Source organism: Erpetoichthys calabaricus, chromosome 3, assembly GCF_900747795.2.
Source record: "Erpetoichthys calabaricus chromosome 3, fErpCal1.3, whole genome shotgun sequence".
Classification (NCBI taxonomy): domain Eukaryota; kingdom Metazoa; phylum Chordata; class Cladistia; order Polypteriformes; family Polypteridae; genus Erpetoichthys; species Erpetoichthys calabaricus.
This window is the reverse complement of record NC_041396.2, coordinates 21,113,217-21,130,084: the sequence shown is the minus strand read 5'-3', so window position 1 is coordinate 21,130,084 and position 16,868 is coordinate 21,113,217. Positions and strand designations below refer to the sequence as shown.

The 16,868-nt window shown below is 40.8% G+C and overlaps 1 protein-coding gene across 1 annotated transcript in view; it reads left to right on the top strand.

The window, feature by feature from the left end:
- Positions 1-232: 232 nt before the first annotated feature.
- The window catches only part of LOC114647804 (CMRF35-like molecule 9), a 38,274-nt gene continuing 21,638 nt past the window's right edge, over positions 233-16,868 (top strand). Inside the window, exons 1-4 of the mRNA XM_028796449.2 lie at positions 233-388; positions 8,968-9,300; positions 15,704-15,796; positions 15,925-16,008. Of these exons, the coding sequence (XP_028652282.2) occupies positions 349-388; positions 8,968-9,300; positions 15,704-15,796; positions 15,925-16,008 (550 nt within the window). The 5' untranslated portion in view covers positions 233-348. The remainder of the gene's footprint in view (positions 389-8,967; positions 9,301-15,703; positions 15,797-15,924; positions 16,009-16,868) is intronic.

The following is a 16,868-nucleotide window of genomic DNA, read 5'->3' as shown; positions in this document are numbered from 1 at the left end:
TGTATACTACTGACTCTTCAATAAAAAGCTGTAGGATAAGCACACCTGTCAAAAAGCAGACAGCGCTTATAGTCGCTTGATATGAACATCTGGGTGTGGGACAGATCACACATTAGATAACAGAATCTGTCATATGTGAGTCTTACATCCCTCAGTGGGTGGGCAACTTCAAAACAAAGAACGACTCTCTGCTTCTGGCATCTTTTGAACAGGAAGTGGGCAGCCCACCTCTAGAAGTACAAAGCACAAAGCTGCTGTGCGAGACAGAAGGAAGCCTTCATGTTTTTCCTTGTCTTCTGAAGAGCTTCTGGAAACTAAGACACTCAGATCAAGGTGGAAGGTGGGAAAATGAAGTTGGCTCTACGAATTCTCAGTCTGCTCATTACAGGTATGTGGATCTACTCTAAAGAACTGGACTTTAGTAGAACTGATCAGTCAAGTTATTATTTATTCAGCAGACCTCTTTCCAAAAAAAGAGATCTATTGCATATCATTTTGGTTTCTCTTAGACAACAATGAGATCAAAAAGAAATAAAATGGAGACATGTTTTTGTGTCTTCTGCTTCTCAGAGTTTTCTTCTGAGACAAAATATCAGGATATTCTCACAAGTGTCTCCTCTTGAGTTTCAGCAGAGATTTCAGCAAAGTCACATAATGGGCTTAGATCTTCCAGTGTAGCATCTTGATGTTTTATTTATATATTTATTTTTTTGCAACTTTAAAGTGTTTGTATTGTGTGCTCAGTATTATACGGTGAAATGTGTGGAATGTTGTTTGTAGTAATAACACACTTTACTATGATTCTAAAACTGTAGTCCTAGCTTCTGAATAATAAATACTATGAGCTGCTCGAATTTATATTGCAGTGTTCCAATTAGATCACAGTCACTGTAGATGAAATGCAGGCAGTCTAAGTCAAGTTAATTAAAATTAAGAGAAAAGAAGTTAATTAGCACCAAAAACTGGTCACTAATTAAGAAGATTGTTAGAATGAAAATCTGCAGCCACTGCAGCCCTGCAGGATTGGAGTTGGACACCCGTGGGCTAAAATATCCAACGAGAGGAGGAAGAGAGATGAGATGCGTCACTGGACAACACTAGAAGGTCATTACTCTTTACACAAAGAACCATATACACAATCAAGAAGTTTCCAAGTAGTGTGGAAGAGAGAAGGACTTTAGGGAGTTTAAAAAAATCACCTCAAGTTTAAGTTTGGAAAAATTAGGCAAATAGAAGTAGCAAAGTAGCTTGTTTTCCACAAAATTGTTCTAAAGTGCTGATGTTCTTTACCTGTTGCCAGTTTGTAGATTTATCACAATCTCTGCAAAACTGTAGATGCAATGAATAGTCCTCTATTATTATTATTATTGTTATTATTATCATTATTACAAGTATTATTAGTATTATTATTATTGAACAGCAAAACATCCATCCATCCATCCATTTTCCAACCCGCTGAATCCGAACACAGGGTCACGGGGGTCTGCTGGAGCCAATCCCAGCCAACACAGGGAACAAGGCAGGGAACCAATCCCGGGCAGGGTGCCAACCCACCGCAGGACACACACCCACACACCAAGCACACACTAGGGCCAATTTAGAATCACCAATCCACCTAACCTGCATGTCTTTGGACTGTGGGAGGAAACCGGAGCACCCGGAGGAAACCCACGCAGACACGGGGAGAACATGCAAACTCCACGCAGGGAGGACCCGGGAAGCGAACCTCTGGTCTCACAACTGCGAGGCAGCAGCACTACCCATTGTGCCACCGTGCCGCCCAGCAAAACATCCAATTATTAAAACAGACTTAAAGGTTCCATAATAAGTTTGCCTGTTTTGATCACATTGTACATTAATGAATCTCTGTTCACTAAATATGCCTTACATCATACAGGCCAAAGTGTGAGTATATATTTATTTATTTATTTACTTACTTATCTACCTATTTATGTATTGATTTATTTAAAGAGCTTCTGTAGAAAGCCAAAATTTCATACAGTATCTATCTATCTATCTGTGTATTATATAGTGCCTTTCATATCTATCTGGCTATCCATGTATCTATGGAGCCCAATTTTTTATAATTAGGAATTCGTGGTCTGGAATGGAGGATTCTTTGACGTTATGTGAGAGACATTCAGATGGCATTCCTGTTATATAGTGCCTTTCATATCTATCTATCTATCTATCTATCTATCTATCTATCTATCTATCTATCTATCTATCTATCTATCTATCTATCTATCTATCTATCTATCTATCTATCTATCTATCTATCTATCTATAGAACAATAACAGTTAGCTGAAAAGGAAGATTGATGTGCCTCCAACTGTGACATCACTTCTGGGGTCATTCCACCAGGACCCACCTCTTCCTCCCAGAAACCATCAAAATGGAAATGTAGCCATCTTGGACAGACTCTGTTAGGCTAGCAAGAAGTCTCAACATTATGCTCTTAACACATTTTTTTTACCTTTTTGTGCCTTTAAATATACAGAGTTTGCCTCCGATATACTCCTGACCCTTTATGATTGTCTGTCTTGTTTTTACAACTGCTAATACAAATATATCATGTCTCATCTTAATAATGTACTATCTATCTATCTATCTATCTATCTATCTATCTATCTATCTATCTATCTATCTATCTATCTATCTATCTATCTATCTATCTATCTATCTATCTATCTATCTATCTATCTATCTATCTACCTGAAATGCATATATCTGTTATATGCGATATGCAAGACATAGCAAGTGAACAGACAAACTGACAGACACACAGACATTTATCCTTTTTTATTCTATACTAGCCACAGTACCTGTAATAGAATAATTTAAAAATAAACAGCTCAAAAAAATTTAAGGCACACTTTTTAATGAGAGTATAGCATCAGCTCAATGAAGCTTCTGGGCTGTTGGTCTGGTTACTTAAGAAGCAGAGGAGCTTGCTAATCAGTTTAATGAACAGGTGAACTAGAGGGGCAACAATCAGATGACCCCCAAAACAGGAATGGTGTAACAGGTGGAGGGAGGCCACTGACATTTCTCCCTCCTCATCTGTTTTGTCACTCAATTTGCATTTGGCTACGGTCAGTGTCACTACTGGTAGCATGAGGCGATACCTGGACCCTACAGAGCTGGCACAGGTAGTCGAACTTCTCCAGGATGGCAGGCACATCAATACATGGCACTGCCAGAAGGTTTTCTGTGTCTCCCAGCACATTCTCAAGGGCATGGAGGAGATTCCAAGAGACAGACAAGCAGTTATTCTAGGAAAGCTGGACAGGGCCGTAGAAGGTCCTTAACCCATCAGCAGAACCCACCGGTATCTGCTCCTTGGGGCAAGGAGTAACAAGATGAGCACTGGCAGAGCCTACAAAATAACCTTCGACAGGCAGGCCACTGGTGTGAATGTCTCTGATGAAACAATCAGAAACAGACTATATGAGGGTGACCTGAGGGCTCAAGATCCCTTAGTGGGTCCTCTGCTCACTTCCCGGCACCTGGAGCTCGATTGGCATTTGCCATAGAATACCAGGATTGGCAGGTCCACCACTGATGCCCTGTGCTTTTCACAGATGAGAGCAGGTTCACCCTGAGCACAGACGTGAAAGGTCTGGAGAAGCCGTGGAGAATGTTATGCTGCCTGTAACTTCATTCAGCATGACCGGTTTGGTGGGGGGTCAGTGATGGTCTGGAGAGGCATATCCATGGAGGGATGTACAGACCTCTACAGGCTGGACAATGGCACCTTGACTGCCATTAGGTATCAGGATGAAATCCTTGAACCCATTGTCAGACCCTATGCTGGTGCAGTTGGTCCTGGGTTCCTCCTGGTGCACGGCAATCCCTGGCCTCATGTAATGAGAGTATGCAGGCAGTTCATGGAGGATGAAGGAATTGATAACATTGACTGCCCCCCACTCACTCACCTGACCCCAATCCAATAGAACACCTCTGGGTGGGACATTATGTTTTGGTCCATCTGACGCCGCCAGGTTGCACCTCAGACTGTCAAGGAGCTCAGTGATGCCCTGGTCCAGATCTGGTAGGAGATACCCCAGGACACCATCCGTCGTCTCATTAGGAGCATGCCCCCAAATGTTGTCAGGCATGAATACAAGAATGTGGGGGCCATACAAACTACTGCGTACGATTTGGAGTTGCTGCAATGAAATTTCGGCCAAATGGACAAACCTGCCTGCTGCATTATTTTTTCACTTTGATTTTCGGAGTGTCTTTGAATTCAGCCCTCTGTAGGTTGATAATCTTCATTTCTGTCAAACGATGTGGCATCCTTTTGTTCCTAACACATTACCATATCAGTCCTTATCAGCAGAGATATCCAGCAGGATTTTTTTTCCCATTGAGATCTGATGTGTTTTCAAAGTGTTTCTTTAATTTTTTGAGCAGTATATTTCCTTGGCCTACGTGTTAACTTCAGCATCTTTCCTCTGTATTTGTGTTTGTGTGAACAAATCTAATCTAATCTAATCTGATCTGATCTAATCTAATCTACCCTAACCTAACCTAAACTAATCCAACTTTAAGGTTTGTTTTCAGTAGTCCAATACATTTAACCAGCTGTGTTTCTTTTAAATTGGTTGTTGGTGGTCAGTTGCTAAATCATGGATACTTTTACCTCTTGTTTTTACACCATGTTTGTGTTGATTTTTTATTTGCATGAGCTTCACCGAACCAAATTTCATGCAAATGACATTTTTTTTTTAAATAAATAATAAAGTAAGAAATGTATAATTATGTCTACGGTGGGTTGGCACCCTGCTTGCGGTTTGTTTCCTGCCTTCATGCCCAAGTCAAGTGTATTCACTACGTGTTATCGTGCAGTGCACTGTTACTGGTATCTTATAATTTTGATTATGATTTGATTATGAAGGGGGCAGCACGGTGGTGCAGTGGTAGTGCTGCTGCCTCACAGTAAGGAGACCTGGGTTAGGTTCCCGGGTCCTCCCTATGTGGTGTTTGCATGTTCTCCCCATGTCTGCGTGGGGTGCTCCGGTTTCCTCCCACAGTCCAAAGACATGCAGGTTAGGTGCATTGGCGATCCTAAATTGTCCCTAGTGTGTACTTGGTGTGTGTGTGTGTGTGTGTGTGTGTCTGCCCTGCGGTGGGCTGGCACCCTGCCCGGGGTTTGTTTCCTGCCTTGTGCCCTATGTTGGCTGGTAATTGGCTCCAGCAGACCCCCGTGACCCTGTAGTTAGGATATAGCGGGTTGGATAATGGATGGATGGATGTATAATTATGTGTAAATGAGAATTTAATAAAGTACGAGGACAAGCTGACAATATTTCCAAAGAAAAACTTTAAACGATACGCAACATGGGTTCAGACAAGGACGGTCACTTTTCACTAAAAGATGGATATTTGTGTGGAAGCAACAAAAGAATGTGACATGATGTGAGTATAATATTATTTATCTTGGTTTTGAGAAGGCTTTGAAAAGGTACCACATGAAAGTTTAGCAATCAAACTAATACATGTGGGAATTCAGGTGGGCCTCAGACACTGCAAGCAAAGGGTTATAGTGAGTGAATCAGGTGATTTTAAAAGCGGTGTTCCCCCAGGGGTCAGTGTTTGGGCTGTCGCTCTTTAACATACATAAATGATCTAGAGAAGATTATAATCAATAAGCTGATTAAGTTTGCAGGTGATACCAAACTAAATAGAAATAATCAGCTAAATAACTTTAGAGGGGCCTGGAGAGCATACAGACTTGGGCAGACTTGCGGCAGATGAAATTTAATGTATGTAAATATAAAGTATTAAATGTGGGAATTAGAAATGTTAGCTTTATATACACCATGGGAGGTCTCGAAATTGGAAGTGCCCCTTGTGAGAAGAACCTTGGAGACATAGTGGTCTTATCACTGTCTAAAGTCAAACAGTTGTCAGAAATGATCAAGAATACAAATAGGTTATTAAGTACAAGTCAAGGGAGGTTATGCTTAAGTCATATGATACACTAGTGAGGCCTCACCTGGAGTATTGTGTTCAATTATGGTCTCCATATTACAAAAGAGGCATAACATCACTAGAGAAAGTTCAGGGAAGAGCAATAAAGCTGAAACTGGGACTGACAAGTATGAGCTATGAGGAGAGGTCAAAGGAATTGAACGTTTCAATTTAAGAAAATGGAGATGAATACATGACATGTCTGAAGTGTTTAACATTATAAAATGAATTAATACAGTGGATATGAACTAAAATAAATCCTGCAACAAGAACATGAGGGTTGGAAACTTGTTGGAAACTTGTTAGGGGGAAATTTTGCATAGATATATGAAAGCTTTTCTTCATTCAAGCAACCATAGACACATGGAATAAATGACCAAGAAGCAGCAGCAGACCTACATTTTTGGGGTCCTGAAGCTTGAATTGCTTTGAGGGCCCCTTTGCAACCAACAATGAGGTCTGGATAACAGCTGGTAATCTCCATCAATGGGGTTGTTCAACACCACAAAATATTTAAACATTTAACCACCACATCTCAGATTTAAATTAAAAATATTATACTGAATTGTGAGAAGCTCAGTCATCCGGGAGGGGCTCAGAGTAGAGCCGCTGCTCCTCCGCATCGAGAGGAGTCAGATGAGGTGGCTCGGGCATCTGATCAGGATGCCTCCTGGACGCCTCCCTGGTGAGGTGTTCCGGGCACGTCTAACCGGGAGGAGGCCCCGGGGAAGACCCAGGACACGCTGGAGGGACTATGTCTCTCGACTGGCCTGGGAATGCCTTGGGATTCTCCCGGAAGAGCTAGAAGAAGTGGCCGGGGAGAGGGAAGTCTGGGCATCTCTGCTCAAGCTGCTGCCCCCGCGACCCGACCTCGGATAAGCGGGAGACAATGGATGGATGGATGGATGAATTTCATAATACTATTAATATTATTGTCTTTTTAAATCCCCTTCTCATACGGTAGACACCTAAAATCTTCAAGCAATATGGCCTGAAATTACTTCTGGGGTCCCTCCAGGTTTAGGGTCCCTGAATGTTAAGTTTCATTAGTTTCATATTATATTTGCATATGCCAAGTAGTGTGGTGGAATGTAAGACTTTACAGAGCTTCAGATCTTGACTTGATATTATTTTGGACAATTGGGATGAACAGGAAGGACGAATGTGTTGGGCTAAATGGCCTGTTCTTGTCAGAACTTCTCTAATGTTCTTTCTAGCTGCTGTACAAAGAACACAACTAATCTTGAATTGGGCAAACACGATAGCTTTGTTATGGCATAGAGTGAATTTCTTGGCAAGGTTTAGGTCCATGGATTCCCTAGATAGGACAAAATAAATGGCTATAAATACAAAGCAAATATGAACTATCACATTCATCCGATAGACAAAAATTTTTATTGTGATGGTAATGAAATCATGCAGAGGACACAGTGGTGAAAGAATAGCATTGTGGGGTTTGGTAAGAGATGGGACTGCATGAAGGTTAGGCCAGTACATAAGAAAAGTTAAAGTCTACAAGGCCATGAAGACATGCATAGTAGCTGGCCATAGCTAAGACAACATACTGTAAGTAAATTCAGGATGGAGTATACTTTACTGCATGTGTGGGGTATTTGAGAATTGCTACCAGATGAGAACCAAAAGCATTAAACACAGCAGGCCAAGGAAATCATTTGTGATGATTCCTCCTGACCAATAGAGGCTGCTTTATCTATAGACAGATAGATAGATAGATAGATAGATATGATAGTGTAATGGGCGGTCACAGAATGGAAGGACCAGGGGATAGAGGATCGGTGAGGCAGTACCTCCTCGGGACGCTAGAGGGCAGCCCTCCTGGGCAGCTTCAGCACCTCAGATTCCCACAGGGCACGCTGGAGATTGGAGTTTGGCACAGCCATGTTGGGTTCTGTGGGGGCTGACAGGGGGAGCTACAGAGCCCTATAGTGGACTTCCACCACACCTGGGAGTGATTCCAGGGAATACTGACAAGCCACATGGAACACTCCCTGGACCCAAATAAAAGGAGTTGCCTCACTCCATTTGGGAAGCCAGATTCGGGAGGAAGTGGATGAAGCATGCCTGATAGGGAATTTAGGTGGAAGAATGGGACAATAGAGGAGGAGAACAGAAGAAGAGTAAAAGGACTGAGATGTGTATTGTGCTTAGGTACTGTGCTGTGAGGAGCAGATAAAGCTGTAAATAAACTTGTGTGTTGGACTGGAACTTGTGTCTGCCTGTCTGTGTCAGGTTAGGTCAGTTGTAGGTGTCCCGGAGGTCCACAATAGATAGATAGATAGATAGATATGAAAAGCACTATATAATAGATAGATAGATAGATAGATAGATAGATAGATAGATAGATAGATAGATAGATAGATAGATAGATAGATAGATAGATAGATAGATAGATAGATAGATAGATAGATAGATAGATAGATCCATTCCATCTTGGGCTACCACTGATCCAAATTTTTAAATTTATCCATTCTTTTCAAAAGCTCTCCCTGCAGGCTAATTTCTGAATCCCAATCTTCTTCCTACTCATCTTCAATCCTCTATGTTTATGTTTATGTTTTTAATTAATTTCTTCAGTAATAATTTTGATGGAAAATCTGTTGCTGAGTCACACATGCCCTCAAGTGTCAGAGCTGGCTCAGATATCAGAAACTGAAGCGTTAATGAAGAATAACTAGAGTAAAAAAAATGGAGTGGTAATGGAAAAATGTACCGTTAAATTAATAGTGATCCTAGATGAGTTCTGAAACGCAGAATATGCTTTCTGTAAAATATCTACTTTATAAATTTTAATCTTGACTTTAAGGCTCTAAACTTTGTTAACTGGCTAAAGTTGTGATGTAAAAGGTTTTCTTTTTGCTGATGAATCTTATTGTTGATGCCATTTGTTTTATTGTACCTTATTACAATAGTCAGCTGTCCATGTTGTGAACCAGTAAATATATTTTTTGTTTTATTTTGTTCTGTAGGTTTTAGTTTTGTCAACCTGTCTCCAGTTTTCAGAGCCCCAGAAGGTGGACAACTAGAGTTTCAATGCAAATACAACTGCAAGCACAAGATGAAGAATAAGTATGTCTGCCATTCCCCCTGTAACAGTAACAGTGATGTCATTGTCCACAGCAATAAACCAGAAACCTTGACGTCTGGAGGAAGAATGTCTATTTTTGATTACGCTTCTGAATGTTTGATAAAAATAACACTAACAAATGCCTCTCTGTCTGACACTGGGAAATATTACTGTGGAATTGATATAATGCTTTCTCTGGATGAATACATAGAGGTCCACATTGAAATCCTGAAAGGTGAGTTCAAGTGACTATTGGCTTCAATCACTTTTTCATTTCTAGACAGAAAATAAATCAGTATGTAATAAGTCACATAAGAAAGCGTAAGTTTATATAGGAGTGTGCCCTGTGGTGGGCAGACCCCCTCCACTAAGGCTGGTTCCAGCCTTGCACCTGCTGCTGGGAAATGGACACAGATATGGTAGAATATTGGAATGAAAAATAAATGAATCATTACATTCCAGGTAAATACAAATCATGACCCTGAAATTATTTTTAGTCATTGTTTGAAGACATAATGATCCTGTTCACGATTTAGCTGCTAGGATTTGGATATGTTTCAAGTTCAAGTTTATTTTAATAGGTATGCAGTACAATAAGATCATTAATAGTATGTCTAGGGACATTCTTCTTACTATTGTTACGATAGATAGATAGATAGATAGATAGATAGATAGATAGATAGATAGATAGATAGATAGATAGATAGATAGATAGATAGATAGATAGATAGATAGATAGATAGATAGATAGATAGATAGATAGATAGATAGATCGATCGATCGATCGATCTATCTATCTATTTGTCCTCAGGGGGAAATTTGGCTTTCAACAGGGCCTCTATATATGAATAAATACATAAATAGGCAGAGAAGTAAGTAAGTACATAAATAAATAAATACACACACTTTGGTCTGAACAAAGAAGAAAAATAAAAAGAAAGAAACCCCAGTGAATATTATTATGACCAAATAGCATAATTTGAGATACCAGGTGTCACCATGAGCACCTAGACAGAGAGGGTGAATGGAGAGAAAGTGTAAGATTGTCAGTTCAATGCCTACCTGAACAGATGTCTTTTAAGTTCCCTTTAAGCCTTCTTGGCATAAATACCTAATGTGAATGGGTAATGTTCTGCTGGGAGACCTTGGGTCCTGTCATTCATGAGGATATTACTTTGACATGGACCACCTACCTAAAGATTGTTGTAGACCGTGGTCATGTTCAGCAGGATAATGTGCCTTGTCACACTGCAAAACTTGCTCAGGAATGGTTTAAAGAACACAACAAAGAGTTCAGGGTATTGACTTGGTCTCAAGCTTCCCCAGATCTCAAACCAATAAAAATATCTGAGGAATATACTGGAATTACAAATCCTATCCATGGAGGCCCCACCTCACAATTTCCAGGAATTAAAAGATCTGCTACTAACGTTTTAGTGCCAGATACCGCAGGAAACTTTGAGAGGTCTTGTGGAGTCCATGTCTTGATGGATCAGAGCTGGTTTGGTGGGACGAGTGGGGCCTACACCATATTAGGCAGGGAGTTTTAATGTTGTGACTGATCTGTGTATGTTGTGAACATCACTGTAAGTTACCTGCATGTCCAACCTACGTGGAAAGAGGTCTCTCTTTGAACTGCCTTTTCTAAGGTTTCTTCCATTTTTTTCCCTACAAGGGTTTTTTTTGGGAGTTTTTTCTTGTCTTCTTAGAGAGTCAAGGTTGGGGGGCTGTCAAGAGGCAGGGCCTGTTAAAGCCCATTGCGGCACGTCATGTGTGATTTTTGGCTATACAAAAATAAATTGTATTGTATTGTATTGTACATACACCACTTCATGGCAACGGTATTGCCCGAGGTCAGTGTCCTCTTTCAGCCAGAAAATGTGTTCATCCACACTGCAAAAATTGTTCAAGAATAGTTTTGAGGAATGTGACAAATAGTTCAAGGTGTGGACTTGGCCTCCAAATTCCCCAGATCTCAATCTGATCGAGCATCTGTGGAATGTGCTGGAAAAACAAGTCCTATCCATGGAAGCCCACCTTGCAACTTTCAGGACTTAAAGGATCTGTTGCTAACATCTTGATGCCAGATACCACAGGACACTTTGAGAGGTCTTGTGGAGTTCATGTCTTGACGGATCAGAGCTGGTTTGATGGGACGAGTGGGGCCTACATCATATTAGGCAGGGAGTTTTAATGTTGTGACTGATCTGTGTATGTTGTAAACATCATTGTAAGTTACCTTGTGCTTGTGTTTAAATTGTGAGCTATCCAACATTAATTCTGTTTATATAGCTGCTAAAAGGTCGTTTTCCTTTTCATTTGCATAACATGGATTTGATTATTTTAGACAAATATGAAACCAATATAGCCCAATTGCTAAATATTTTCTGGAATATCGTATCTCAAATGTTTATTATTCTGAGCGAGTCTTGCAGTCAAGTTGTCACCCTCAACATTCTAAAATTATCAACCTCTCTTTTGCATTAAACCCCTCCACATCTTGTTCCCACCAGTCATGGCACTTCTCTCGAGTTCTCATGTGTCTATGTACTGTAAATGTTTTGACAATGATGATTCCATTCAGAGCATCTTTGAGCACTTGAGAGCCCAAGAATTCATTGAAGTTTAGTCCTGTAAACAATCTCAAGTCTATACTTCCTTAGAAGGCTGGCATCCTTCAACATCTGCAATAAGATGCTGCAGATGTTCTATCAGACGGTTGTGGCGAGCGCCCTCTTCTACGCGGTGGTGTGCTGGGGAGGCAGCATAAAGAAGAGGGATGCCTCACGCCTGGACAAAGTGGTGAGGAAGGCAGGCTCTATTGTAGGCACGGAGCTGGACAGTTTGACATCCATGGCAGAGCGACGGGCGCCGAGCAGGCTCCTGTCAATCATGGAGAATCCACTGCATCCACTAAACAGGATCATCTCCAGACAGAGGAGCAGCTTCAGCGACAGACTGCTGTCACTGTCCTGCTCCACTGACAGACTGATCGTTCCTCCTCCACACTATGCAACTCTTCAGTTCCATCTGGGGGAGGGGGGGGGGGGGGGTTAATGTTAACATTATACAATGTGATTGTCTGTTATACCTGCCTTGCACTCTCCACCTTGGATTTTTTAACTTGCAGTGCATTTTTATTACTCTTTAATTAATATTGTTTTTATCAGTATGCTGCTGCTGGAGTATGTGAATTTCCCCTTGGGGATTAATAAAGTATCTATCTATCTATCTATCTATCTATCTATCTATCTATCTATCTATCTATCTATCTATCTATCTATCTATCTATCTATCTATCTATCTATCTATCTATCTATCTATCTATCTATCTATCTATCTATCTATCTATCTATCTATCTATCTATCTATCTATCTATCAAGTCAGCAACCATGTCAGCAGTTTACATGTTGTTTGCATTCTTGGTTATCTATTTGTTTTTTCTGTCTGATGAATTCATTTTCATTAATTTTATAGACTCAGGATATACAGTAGAGTCTCGCTTATCCGACATAAACAGGCCGGCAGAATGTCGGATAAGTTAAAATGTTGGATAATGGGAGGTGTTAAGAAAACGCCTATTAAACGTCAAACTATGTTATAATTTTACACATTACGAGCCTAATACAGTGGAACCTCAGTTCACGAACATCTCTGAACACGTAGAAATCGGGTTATGACCAAAAAGTTCACCAAACTTTTGCCTCTGTGCACGACCGCACACTCGGTATAGGAACAAGCCAGTTTCCCTTTCGGTTTGTGAGCGCCGATGATTTCTGCACGTGTTCAGTCTCTCCCTGTGCATTTCATGTGCAGCATTAGAGAGAGAGCACGAGAGAGAGACACAGACAGACACACACACACGCGAGAGAGATGCACGTACGCATGCACACGCACGCAAGCGCAAGAGAGACGCACGCAGACACATACATGAGCATGAGAGAGATGCACACACACACGCTGTAATCCACTGTAATTATGTTTTACAACAAAACAACAGAAAAATTTAACTGAAAAAATGAACTTAGCAACAAAAAATAGACTACGCTCATGCTCACAACTTGCAGTTCTTGTTGCCGATTGATGAGTTTTTTTTTTTTTTGCGGAGGGACGTCGGATAATACAGAATGTTGGATAAGCGAGACTCTACTGTATATTGAGACATAGTCATATTGGATTTGAATTGCTTACAAAACTAACTTGAACAGTTAAAATAAAAAAATCAGATGACAGCAAAAATATCTGAATTGCACCATTTTTAACTGTGGTCTGAATGTAGCCTTAGTAGACTGTAGCCTTACGCAGACTCAAATCCAACCACCATGGACTTTCAGCCAATTTTTCACATTGGTCCAGGACTGAGTGGTGGCATTTCCCCTTTGTCCTCCATAGACAGACCTATATGTACAGACATTCTTGGAGCCCCCAAGTGGTTGGGCACCCTTATTCACATCATATTCTGCAAAATCCCTATTTGCACCTCTGCATAAGTCAGATATTAGATGACCTTAGGATGAAATGATAACATTAAATGCTCGTAGTGAGCATACTGTTTTTATGGTTAACATTCATTTTTGTACATGTACTTATTCCAATATGGAGTCATTGGGGGCTTGAAGCTTATCCCAGCAGCATCAAATGTAAGGTAGAAACCAACTTTAGATGAGGCACTAAAACATCTCAAAGTACGCTCATCTTAACACCCCACAAGTATTGAATGTCCAACGATCTAAACCTTCAGGGGCACCATAATACCAGCTAAACCAATGGCACAAACTTATATTTGCAGAGTGGAAATTTTGCCTCTTATCCTGTGACTCATTGACCCCATCACTCAGTTTTAATCACCTTTAAATATCAATAATTGAATTAAGTTGTTTATTTTACAATGTTCACCTGAACTTGAACTTGAACTGATTTAAATAGCTGGGCGCCTAAATTGCCTTTAAACACCAGCTTGTGGCGGAAATTTCGGCTCTCATACTATGACTCATGGTTGCCATTAGCCAGTTTTAGTCACCTTCATTTGCTTGCAGCTATACTCAATGCCTCATCTTGAAATTAATGGCTGGGGCTTAAATTACACCAGCCTGTGGTGTTAAGCAGATCAATGCTGTGGTATCATCTTATGGTGTACTGAGACGTGACACATTTATAACTGTTGTGTAACTCAGGCAGGGCTATTTCAGGAGCCTCATCTGAAGTATAGTGCATTCAATAATGCATAGTTATAAAATTACAGATAGTTTAAAATTACAGATCAAATTCACACAATTAAAGTGCACATTGCAGACTTTCATTTAAGGGGATTTGCATACCTGAGTCTCCTCAGGTTTGTTTCATTGCTTTGTAAGATACCTTGGCTTGCTTATACCATTTGGACTCTGTAGAAGTCATTATGAAGCCACAAAACAAGAATAAAACCATTCGAGATATCAGTAAAAGCTTAGGATGACCAAACTCAACTGTCTGGAATGTCATGAAGAAGAAAGAACATACTGTGAGCTCAGTAATCACAAAGGGACTGGTAAGCCCATGGAAGACCTCCAGTGCTGATGACAGAAGATCCCCAGTATAATAAAGAAAAAGCCCCAAACGTCTGTCTGACAGATCAGAAACAGACTTCTGGACGCAGATATAGATGTGTCAGAGACGACAATCTGCAGAAGACTTCATGAACAGAAATTCAGAGGCCACACCTCAAGATGCAAACCATTAGTTAGCCAGAAGAACAGGATGGCCTGATTACAGTCTGAGAAAAAGGACTTAAAAGAGCCTGCAGAATACTAGGAGAAGGTATTGTGAACGGACAACACAAAGATGAACCTGAATCAGAATGATGACAAGAACAAAGTGTGGAGAGAGACGAAAGGAACTGCCCCTGATCCAAAGCAGACCACCTCATCTGTTAGACATGGTGGTGGGGGTGTAATGGCTTGGACATGTATGGCTGTCACAGGACCTGGCACACTTCTATTTATTGATGATGGAAATGCTGACGATTGTGGCACAATGTATAGAAACATCTGATCTGCTCATATTTCAGTAAAAGCCTCCAAACTCATTGAACGGAGCATCTTACAATAAGATAATGATCTAAACATGCTGCTAACACAACACAGGAGTTTTTCAAAGCTAAAAATGGCAAATATTTGAATGGCCAAGCCAGTCCAATAAAACAGCAGAAACCTTAAGGGGACAAGCCCCCGAAACAAGCAGGAGCTGAAGATAGCTGAATTAGAGGCTTGACAGAGCATCACCAGAGAAGATCCTCAGGACCTGGTGATGTCTATGACTCGCAGACTTCAATCAGTCATTACATGCAAGGGATATGCAAGAAAGTCCTAAATATGATGACTTTAATAGACCTGACATTGCTGTGTCCCAAACATTATGGTGCCCTGAAATGGGGGGACTGTGTAGAAAAAGTGTTATCATTTTTGCATGTTGAGACAAAAATGTATGCAAGTCCCATTAATTGGAAGTCTGCAATGTACTTTAAACACACTTTAATCATTTAAAACTGTGGAGCAGAGGGGTAAATCAAAGAAAAATCAAAAATTATGGAGGGCACTGCATATCCACATCTGCAAGTTAAGGATGATCTTTGTAAAAAGAACTGATTTCAATTTTGCAGATCTTTCCTCTACATCTGCTTTCACTGTCCTACAAAGTGTCACCAGAGAAACGGAAGAAGTGTTAACCACAAGGCCTCTTTTCAGCTTGCCAGGTGAGGATTCATATTGAGTTCATTTTGTTGGTCTGTAACAAAAAACAGTTTGAGAACTTATCATGAAATGAAGACTGATTGTTCATGAACTGTAATAAAACCTAACTAGTGGTGCTTTTCCTTTCTAGTAGGTTTGCAGACCACACTGATGCCCACAATGGAATCTGAGACTAAATCCAAAACAGAAGCAACTAGAAACGGAAAAGCAATAGGTAACAGCCAGTATTAGAGACACAGAGACTGTTTCTTAAACCCAGTTAGAAATACATGGAGTTCATAATAATGACAAGAATGTGGATGCTCTGGTGTCTTTTTGGGCTGTTTTAATTGGACAGATTCCTATTAACACCCCCCCCTCCCCCTCCTTTAAGAATAAGGGGGATGTGCAGGTCTATAGTAACTACAGGTGGATAAAATTGATGAGCCACAGCATGAAGTTATGGGACAGAGTAGTGGAAGCTCAGTTAAGAAGAGAGCTGATGATTAGTGAGCAGCAGTGTGGTGTCATGACAGGAAAGAGCATCACAGATGTGATGTTTGCTCTGAGGATGTTGATGGAGAAGTTTAGAGAAGGCCAGGAGTTGCATTGCGTCTTTGTGGACCTGGAGAAAGCATATGACAGGGTGCCTCGAGAGGAGCTGTGGTATTGTATGAGGAAGTCGGGAGTGGCAGAGAAGTATGTAAGAGTTGTACAGGATATGTATGAGGGAAGTGTGACTGTGGTGAGGTCTGTGGTAGGAGTTATGGATGCATTCAAGGTGGAGGTGGGATTACATCAGGGATCGGCTCTCAGCCCTTTCTTATTTGCAATGGTGATGGATAGGTTGACAGACAAGATTAGACAGGAGTCCCCGTGGACTATGATGTTTGCTGATGACATTGTGATCTGTAGCGAGAGTAGGGAGCAGGTTGAGGAGACACTGGAGAGGTGGACATCTGCTCTAGAGATGAGAGGAATGAAGGTCAGTAGGACCACCAAGACAGAATACATGTGTGTAAATGAGAGGGAGGTCAGTGGAATGGTGAGGATGAGGGAGTAGAGTTGGCAAAGGTAGAGGAGTTTAAATACTTG